We start from the raw sequence: 10,313 nt of genomic DNA, 5'->3' as shown, positions 1-10,313 counted from the left end.
TGGTATGGCACCCTGAGCTTCCAGTGGTGTGCTGCTAGTGCCTCTCCTCCTGCAGTGTGTGATAGTGTGATGCACACATGGGAAGTCCCTGCAGTCCTTATAGTTATTTTACAGCCTTGAAGATACCGTCTTTCCTGCTACCCTAGGATTTTCAGAAACATCTCTTTCAGTTTATCCATTCTCTTCCTTTTTTTTTCTGGCTTCCGATTTCTTGTAGTCCTTACTAGCTTAGAACCATTTCTGCTGGTACTTGTGGGTGACAAGTATTGCCAGTATACCTTGGTACAGCATGCGTGAAGCTCCAGCTGGAGTTCCCTGACAATCTCAAAGGGAGAATATACCTCTGAAGCCACAGAGTGACTGTCAGGTAGACCAATCCTAAAACCTAAATCCTAAAACCTAAAAAATATTAGGAACAACACATTTGCATGGGTTTCTTGCATCAGCAGGTCTCATGAATTTACCAAAATCCACCTTCATAATATTTTACATGTTATTTCTGTAAGCTGTTTCAAACTTATTTGTTGTAATTTAAAAACTTTCAGCCTAAATTAATGCATTCATTCCACTGGCGACATGGGCATTTAGCTTAAATATTATTTTTCACTAGTGATTTTGTTCTGTTGATTCATACCCTCTCTTAGTCTCTGCTCTACTTAAAAAACAAGCTGAGCTTTTTTGTTCTCTTCTCAGAGGACAGACTTTCCCTAGATTATCGTACCTTCTCCAGCAAATGGGTGGAGGAGAGGGATCAAAACATTTTGAGGGAAAATAGGCCTCAAAGTTCCAGTAGGGCTTTTCAAAACCTGTTTTACATCCTGTGTTTGTTTTGCAGGGAGTTTCCACAATGGAGAAGAGGGAAGGTGATAATCATGCCATTGATCAGAATGCAGGTCAGAGCATCATGCCAAGAAGAAATAGAGGAAACCCTAGCAACTTGGTAATGTTTCTGTAAAAAAGCAGCTCATATGCCACACAGAATATTGCAATCTTTCATTCAATTTTGTCCAGAAACAGTGTTCCCATCACACTGGCATATCACCAATACTTCTGAAGTCTTGTCACAATATTGACATGAAGAGATAAAAAGATAAAGAGCATCTCATTCAATTTTAATCCCAGTCCATGTTAAAAAATACACAAAGTTTGGGCCAGCTAAAAACTACATGAGGTTAGTTGCTAGTTGTATTTTACTGGATGAGCAAAGCTCTGTAGAAATAATTTGGGATTTTTGTACAGGAATATAAAGTTTATCTTTGGAGGAGTCTTCATAATTGCCACATTGCATTCAGTAAGTTTTCCACATCACACAAAAAAGTCCAGAAAAAAAATCCACTCCAACAGCATTTGCCTCTGCAACTGCTGAGGCACAGCATTAGTTCAAGCTACAACTTTCTATTCTAAAGTGAACTGTCTCACAGGCTGTGAAATACTGAATTAGGCTTTGCAAACTATCTCTTCAAGAAACAGGTATCTCTAGGTGAAACTTGTTTCAGATACGAATCTCAGTTTGTGTCATTTATACCAACTTCCGATTCCGCAATGCATAGACTACACTCCACTTTTCTTCACAGACTAGAGAATAAAAGTTACTGAGGCTACACCTTCACTGTTACAAAGATACGCCTTTATCATCAGATAAACATGTAGTAGCTATTCCGCTAAAAAATCCTAATGAAGACCATGCCCTTTAATTGTGCTGTGAGGCACTGTAGGCAAGTCAGTCAGACATGTGGTGGGAAACAGGCTACCTTGTCTCTAATTAGGATTTTACAGCAAGATAGCAGCATACATTTTTTATCTTTCTGTTAAAACAAAACACCTACGTATCATTGAAGATGAACACAAGACTTGCACCTACTTACCCTTCCATTATTTACAAGTACTACCTTGTTTGAACTGACCCCTTAATCAGCTTCAATGTAATATTTGATTCTTAAGAATAAAGCCAGATAATATTGCTGAGATAGGAAGATCTCCTGTATCCTAGCAGAACGCTAATTTACAACTTTCAAACTACTAATATTTGCTTTCCTCAAAATGGACAGTGCCATTTCACCTTGTGGAGGTCTGGACATCTGCCACATTAGCCATTCTAAAGCTGAACCATTGCAGCATTAGTTCAGTTTTACTTTATATTTCATGAGAATATTAAAGGACTTACATGTTTATTACCTAATGTTATCAGTTCTTAGTTCTCCGCCCCTGGTCAGCTGTCTGCTGCATCAAGTGCAATGTCCTGCTGTTGATACACGTATTTTCATTTTGTATGTATACTGATCATGTACCTCTTCCATGAACTATAACTATAGGACAATCTTTAAATACATTATCTCAGTGTAAAACAGTTTATAATATTACACTAAAATTTTGTACTAGCTTAGCTCCTTCCAAAGTCTGTGATAATTCTGCCAAGATCTTCTGTGAGACTAGAATCAAGCCATGCCTACTTGTCAGCAGAAAATTCAGCTTTTTAAACTGAAGTGACTCAGTTTCACAAGGTTTCATAAAAGTTAAGAGGATGCTATTACATTTGTGAAGGAGAGGAAGAAGACCACAGGACTCGATGCTGGAGTTGACAAATGTGCAGCTGGTCTAATACGCTGGATCCCAAACATTTCTACTTACATCCTTATTCCCCCAATTAAATGTCACTAAAATAGCAGGGACTGAATGAAGTATTTTATTGTCTTGACTCTGGATTCTGTTATTGTGCATATTATTTGGGCTACACCATTAAGTCTGTAGCTGAAATTTGACATTTGAAATCTGTAGCTCATATCATGAGAAGCTGTAATGATGCTTCACGTAATGTAATCCATCTCCCCTTGCAGTGTAGTTAACTTCCTGGAATTAAAATCTATTTTGAAATCACCATTGATAATGAATGAAGAATGAGAAATCTATGCTAAAAGTGCCTCGCTCAACTACTGACTATGTTGTTTGAAACACGTTTTCAAGCTACCTTGTCTTTAATAGTGTGTATGTTTTGTACATTGTTTCAGTGCAGTACGGTGTAAAAGCCACGCTGGCAAATACTGTCATTACGGAAGTTTTTAATCTTCTCTTGACCTCACTTGGTATTTCCTTTCTGTCCTTTCCAGAATGTGGATATGCAAGTCACCAATCCACCAGAAGCAGCTGCACTTTTTAATTTACATCAAGCACACCATTTTGGTGAGTTTGAACACTCTTCAGAACAACACTACAATCAGGATCTGTTCCCCAAGTGGCACTTGCCAATGAAGATAGCATCTGTGATCTCATTATTAACATTTATTTACACTTCTCTGAGAGATGTCATATATCCTTTTATAACCAGAAAGGAAAATGTTTTCTATAAAATTCCAATCCTTGTCATAAACAAAGTTTTACCAGTGGTTTCAATTACCCTTTTAGCACTAGTATATTTACCAGGAATATTAGCTGCTGGTTTCCAGCTGTACTTTGGCACCAAGTATAAAAGGTTTCCCCAGTGGCTGGATAGATGGATGTTATCAAGAAAGCAATTTGGACTTCTCAGTTTCTTCTTCGCTACAATGCACGCCTGCTATAGCCTATGCTATCCAATGAGAAGATCATACAGATACAAGCTGCTGAACTGGGCATTCCAGCAGGTATGATGGGCATGCAAACACCAACCTTCTGTATTCAGAAAATCCTTGGTTTGGTCATTCAAGCAAATCTGGATGGGGGGAAAGCCATTTTCATTGCCTTTGTTTGATTTTGAAGCAGATCCCCACAGAGCACTGTTAAGGGATGGAGCAGGACCTAGTTGTTAAAGCATGTAATAGAGAGTCAAGAGTCAGTGTGTCTTAAATAAGTCATCTTCTTCATTTGGGACTTTTTATCTCTGTAAAATGCACGTAATTATACCTGCCTCACAGGAACATTTAAGTCTTTGGCACACTATTAGTTTAGTGTCTCAGCACCAGTGGAATCTAACTGTCTACAAAAACTGAGCACACAACAGTTTTAGACATCTTTGTAAAGTGAATTAGCCAGCAATGAAGGAAGGCTGAGCTAAATCACAATAATCTGTGTTTGCCACAAACTAAATTTGTGAACACTGATGGCTCCACAATTGGACTGATGCACACTAACTTGTTAAAAGATAGAATTTCAATCATGCTTCTGAGTCATAGGCAATAATTGGCTTGCAAAGCTCTCTAAGATCCTCTGTGACTACAGAGTTCCTAGTACTTGCATATCACCTTGAGTGCCATGTGTATTGCAGTAGAAGGAAGATTCCAATATAAGGTATAGAATGCAAATGTACATTTTTATTACCCTCAAAGTCTAATCTAGAGTTTTATTAAAAGCACAATATGATGTTAGCAGCTTCTAAGAATTCTGTAAACAGTCAAACTACCTATTGAAAACTCTGAAATCAGCCTTACCAGTAATCTGACTTGAATGGATTACCAGAAATTTCCTTGAGATTCCAGTCCTCAAGATGAAGAAATGATCATATTTGGGGTATACTACGCCATGGTGATCACTAGTGATCAGCATGTGATCAGCATCAAAGGGATGTTGCAAGTAGTCGTAAATAGGAGAAGCTTTGACATCAGTTTATGAAAATCACAACCTTTTCATCCATACCAACCATTGTATTGAGTGCAGCTGAATGTACCAAGTTGTTGTTTTTAAAAAAATAGAGCTGAATTAGCTCCCTAAAATAGTGCTGTTAATATATTTCCTGTTGTTATAATCTCCCAGATATGGTTTTAGCCATAGATGGATTTTTTTTTGTCAAAGAATAAGATTTCTCCTGCTGTGAAGGCAGGCTAACAGGTCTCAGAACCAATCTCTCCTGGGCCAAGACACTGATGAAGTCTAAATTCTTCTCACTTAAAGCCCACCTTTGCTCTGCAGATACTAGTGGAGATTTTGTCATCAGAAGTAAATAGCAGTTACATTCAGAGACATTAAAACAAACAAAAATACTGTGTTTCTTGGCTTATTTCCTGAATATTATGGTGAAAACAGCTGTATTTCACACAAACAGCTAAGTGTGCCAGTCTGTCATTTTAAATATGGTGTTCTTTTGGCAGGTCAAACAAAAAAAAGAAAATGCCTGGATTGAACACGATGTTTGGAGAATGGAGATTTATGTGTCTCTAGGAATTCTGGGACTTGCTTTGCTGGCCTTGCTGGCAATAACATCAATCCCATCTGTCAGTCACTCTTTGACCTGGAGAGAGTTCCACTACATTCAGGTACGCATAAATGTCATTAGTGCATGTCATTAGTCCTCATTTACAGGACTGTACGTTATCAGCTAAGACCATTAGAAGTTGGAAATATCCAACACAGAGGAGTTAGTGAAACCAATCTAAAAGTTTGTTCTGTACTCTGTTAATTGCTTTGCAAAAAATGTTCATTTAATTTGTTATTTTGTCAGGAGAAAAGGCTGTCAGGTTCAGGGTATAAAGTGAAAGACAATTCCAAACCACTTTTTTGCTCCTCTGGCTTCATGACCAGCAGCAGTTGTCCCTTCAGGACCTATTCTTAGGTCAAAGACCTCTGGTGCTGAAGAGATTTTAGTCATCTTTGCTGAATTGTTTTGGCAATTCTTTACTGCCTGAGCAGTACCAGGTGGCTGGAAGGACCGGGAGAAGACTTCTGCCCAATAATACATGCAAAGGTTTTCCACCTGCAGCATTATTAGCTTCATAACCCCCTCCAAAAAGGTGTATTCTGAAAAGCAGACATCTTAGAACAGATGCATAATCAAATCCAGCCAGTCCTGAGTTTGCTACAGATGTGCTTGTTTCGTTCACCTAAGTATCTGGTTTGCTCTTAGTTCTCCTGTACCATACGCAGTAATAATCAGGGGTGGTTCTGCTGACATCAATATGATCACACTAGAGTTAAGCAAGTGTTGAATTAGGTCCCCGAACACCAAAATCTGAAAACACAATAACCTACTAAGTACCTGGCATTTGAAAATTTAATCTGAATTTGAAAAGTAGATCTGAAATGTGTATCTTCCTACAATTAGTGCATCATTTGTAAGAAAAGTTTTTGGCTCTGCAGAGAATAAATATATATGGACAGGTCTAGGAGGGAGTCTCCGAGTGTATGACTGCTTTCAGTATTAAATTAGTATGGTGAAGAAACCCAGAAGAGTAATACTACTATATTGGATTTGTTTTATAAACAAATAACCTTTATACTCGAAAATCAGATTCTGTAGATTTAGCAGTTGGAAAGGTAGTGTTTGACTTTACTGATGAGTAATTCCATTTTTCCAACAATATCAAGATTGTCATGCAACAAGAAACTCAAAATTACTAGTAACTCTAGCATAAAATTTCCTTTACTCCTGAATTTTGTAGACATCCTAAGCCAAATTTACCACTGTAAGTGGAATGAAAGACTTCAGTTTCCTGTAGTTGTGCAATTGCTTTTGTCATAGTACTAGACTTACTAGAGTTTCTGATTTTAATTGACCTTAAAATTTTTCTTTGCAAATAACTGATTAATCCATTTCTAAATCTGCTTTTGAAATCATAGTAATTTATCATAGAAATAAAGTAATTTAGGATACAGATGACATCTATAAATTGAGATATTAAGAACTGACCCTTTTTCAGGAAGAGCCTGTAGTTTGTAATCTCTTCTGTATATTAGATAAGTATCATAGCAATACTTGAAAAATGTGCCTCATCTGTTTTCTCTTATGGTGGCATAGAGGGGTATGGTTGGATTCTTGAATTATAGTTCTTAAATTTTATTCAAAGCCAATGGTCTCTTTTCTTTGACTTAAGTGTGTTGGTTGAGGCCCTTCCCAATTTCCATATTTGCTTAACAGAGTACTCTTTTTGCCAAGTTGGAAAAAATAAATAGCTTACTATTTTCTTTCTCTTTTCAGAGCAAGATGGGATATTTAGCTCTGCTGCTATGCACTGTTCATGCACTGGTGTTTGCTTGGAATAAGTGGGTTGATGTTAACCAATTCATCTGGTATACACCACCTTCATTTATGGTAGCAGTTTTTCTTCCTATTGTAGTTCTGCTTTGTAAATGCATACTGCTCCTCCCATGTTTTAGGAGGAGGATAAAAAAGATCAGATGTGGTTGGGAAGCTAACACACAAACCAATCAAACCAGCATGACTTCCAGACTGTAGATCAAATATGGACATTTCCTGTCTATGTATGTAACCATGCCATGAAATATGCACTCGCAAGCTCTGTTTTCGTATTTTCCATAGATGTTTCTTCTTCGCTTTTCATTTCGACTTCAGGAGTATGGGATACTTGATGCAATCTGGACCTTTGCTAAAACAGAAGGTGGAAACATTCATTTTACACTTTAATCTATTCAGTGTTCTGGTATATGATCATTTCTTTCTTCTGACTTACTGCTTTTAAAATCCAAGGGCTTTATTGTCTCAATTGTAATTCTTTCATAGGCAAAAGCAATCATAAATCATTGCTCCAGATGACCACAGAAAGTAAATAAATGATTACACCACAGAATCCAGGAATACTTTGTGCTTCCCACAGCCACGTTTATTCCTTTGTTAAATCTCAGTATTATAATGGGACAACAACTAGAGTATTTATCATCCCATTCCCCCTTATCGCCTGCATCCTATGTTTCACTCTGCAGAATGGTGACCTTGGCACATGAGCCAGAAACTGTGTATTCCCACCAGGTCTTGAACTTCAGACAATTCGGCAAGCAGAATTGCAGGGAACTTTACAAGGTAAATCTCTCCTGAGGCTTGGGCACAGTCTAAAAAAAGAGGTTTTAGACTCAGATCTCCATCTTATACAGGACTAGGTGTGTCTCTGTTTACTTAACATGGTAAAACATTTCCCATTTTTTATTCCACGAACACATTCTTTTGTTTCTGATGCTGGAAATTTTCCATGCTTTTGACCTAAGCCTGCAGCCCTTGACATGTGCTAAACTTTATTCGCACAAATTATTCCAGTGGGATAACTCACATCAGGTAAATGTGTTTTACTGTTTACTCTAGGGCCAGCACAATTGTGTGACTGGAAGAAAAACATTAAAAATAGACATTTGAATCTTGACATTGATTTGGTGAGGTTTTTATGTAAAATGGCTTCTGCATGCCTTTGCTTTTACAAAAATTTTCATATAAGCTAATTAAACCTCACTTTCCTTATGTTGCATAGGTCTGGCTGAATGTTTTAAATGAATAATTCATTTGTTAGTATCTATTTTTAAATATGTTATGCAGTAGTTAATATTTTCACCCAGCATCAGGAACATTTCTGCCAGTCTCCCTGCATGAGTTGACAAGGACATGGACTGATGCCACCTATTGCTGGGATCATCTGAATGAGAATTGTAATTGGTAATGGCTCTGGTATTAAAACAAACAGGAAAACAATGTATGCATAAAAAAATACGCAATACATGGTGCTAATGATCATAGAATCGTAGAATCATTAAGGTTGGAAAAGACCTCTAAGATCATCAAGTCCAACCATCGACCCAACACCACCATGTCCACTAAACCATGTCCCTAAGCGCCTCGTCTACCCGTCTTTTAAATACTTCCAGGGATGGTGACTCAACCACTTCCCTGGGCAGCCTGTTCCAATGTTTAACCACTCTTTCAGTAAAGAAATTTTTCTTCATGTCCAATCTAAACCTCCCCTGGCGCAACTTGAGGCCATTTCCTCTCGTCCTATCGCCAGTTACTTGGGAGAAGAGACCAACACCCACCTCGCTACAGCCTCCTTTCAGGTAGTTGTAGAGAGCGATGAGGTCTCCCCTCAGCCTCCTTTTCTCCAGGCTAAACAACCCCAGTTCCCTCAGCTGCTCCTCATAAGACTTGTTCTCCAGACCCCTCACCAGCCTTGTTGCCCTTCTCTGGACATGCTCCAGCACCTCGACGTCCTTCTTGTAGTGAGGGGCCCAAAACTGAACACAGTATTTGAAGTGCGGCCTCACCAGTGCTGAGTACAGGGGCACGATCACTTCCCTACTCCTGCTGGCCACACTATTTCTGATACAGGCCAGGATGATTCTGCAGCTAATGATTCTGTTGTACATTTGTGGACTTGGTACACTGAGCATAAATAACAAACAAATTAAATAGCTACAGGGATACTACTTTTTGTATTTTCCTGGTTGTAACTCCATCCAATTACTGCAACTTAAAATGCCTTGTTATTTGCACTTAATGTAGTAGTGTGAAAGTAACTGGGGACATGGTGGCCTGTATAATATAGACTGAAGAGAAATGAGTGGCATTGTGTATCAAATCAGTAATGCATGACAGAGGCAAACACTCTAAAACACAGAAAACTAGTCTGCAATGTGAATCTAAGAAATTTCTAACAGAACAGGAAAAGTGTGGTTGTCAATGCATTAGCATTTACGTTTCTATAAATGAAATAGGTAAAATCTTTTAGAAGTCATATTAGGGATAAAGAATAATATTTGCCAAAGGCTTATTCAGAATATTACCTGCACTTTGTTGTCAGAAGTCATAAAAAAATTAATAAAATCATTTTTCTAGTGGAACAGGTTGGGGCAAGTGCAATGATAAAGAAATCCCTTTGTCTTCTGTATTGTCCACTAGCTACTCATAAAATATTCTATAAGCAGCTGGGAGAAGTCGCACAACCGCTAGCCCTTGTTCTCATGTGGGACTTCAACTTACCAGATGTCTGCTGGAAATACAATACAGCAGAGAGGAAACAGTCTAGGAGGTTCCTGGAGTGTGTGGAAGACAACTTCCTGACACAGCTGGTGAGTGAGCCAACTAGGGAAGGTGCCCCGCTGGACCTGCTGTTTGCGAACAGAGAAGGACTTGTGGGTGATGTGGTGGTTGGAGGCCATCTTGGGCATAGCGATCACGAAATTATGATAGAGTTTTTGATTCTTGGAGAAGTAAGGAGGAGGGCCAGCAGAACTGGTACCTTAGGCTTCTGGAGGGCAGACTTTGGCCTGTTCAGGAGACTGGTTGACAGAGTCCCTTGGGAGGCAGTCCTGAAGGGCAAAGGAGTCCAGGAAGGCTGGACATTCTTCAAGAAGGAAATCTTAAAGGCGCAGGAGCAGGCCGTCCCCATGTGCCGAAAGATGAGCCAGCGGGGAAGAAGACCAGCCTGGCTGAACAGAGAGCTTTGGCTGGAACTCAGGAGAAAAAGGAGAGTTTATGACCTTTGGAAGAAGGGGCAGGCAACTCAGGAGGACTACAAGGATGTCGTGAGGTTATGCAGGGAGAAAATTAGAAGGGCCAAAACCCATCTAGAACTTAATCTGGCTACTGCCATAAAAGACAATTAAAAATGTTTCTATAAATACATTAGCAACAA

The 10,313-nt window shown here is 38.8% G+C and overlaps 1 protein-coding gene across 1 annotated transcript; it reads left to right on the top strand.

The window, feature by feature from the left end:
- Positions 1-847: 847 nt before the first annotated feature.
- On the top strand, positions 848-7,602 carry STEAP1 (six transmembrane epithelial antigen of the prostate 1). The gene is made up of 4 exons (XM_009330532.1): positions 848-940; positions 3,105-3,617; positions 5,058-5,222; positions 6,881-7,602. The coding sequence occupies exons 1-4, from the start codon at positions 848-850 to the stop codon at positions 7,136-7,138; spliced, it is 1,029 nt and encodes a 342-aa protein (XP_009328807.1). The 3' UTR covers positions 7,139-7,602.
- Positions 7,603-10,313: the final 2,711 nt, after the last annotated feature.

Source organism: Pygoscelis adeliae, unplaced genomic scaffold, assembly GCF_000699105.1.
Source record: "Pygoscelis adeliae isolate BGI_AS28 unplaced genomic scaffold, ASM69910v1 Scaffold27, whole genome shotgun sequence".
NCBI classification, from domain to species: Eukaryota; Metazoa; Chordata; class Aves; order Sphenisciformes; family Spheniscidae; genus Pygoscelis; species Pygoscelis adeliae.
This window is presented reverse-complemented; position numbering and strand designations above follow the sequence as displayed.

Bases quoted from the DNA above. Each gene is read 5' to 3' on its own strand.
- STEAP1 (XM_009330532.1), top strand. From the start codon at position 848: ATGGAGAAGAGGGAAGGTGATAATCATGCCATTGATCAGAATGCAGGT. The intron at 3,618-5,057 runs GTATGATGGGCA...TTCTTTTGGCAG, and splicing joins TGAACTGGGCATTCCAGCAG to GTCAAACAAAAAAAAGAAAA. The intron at 5,223-6,880 runs GTACGCATAAAT...TTCTCTTTTCAG, and splicing joins GAGAGTTCCACTACATTCAG to AGCAAGATGGGATATTTAGC.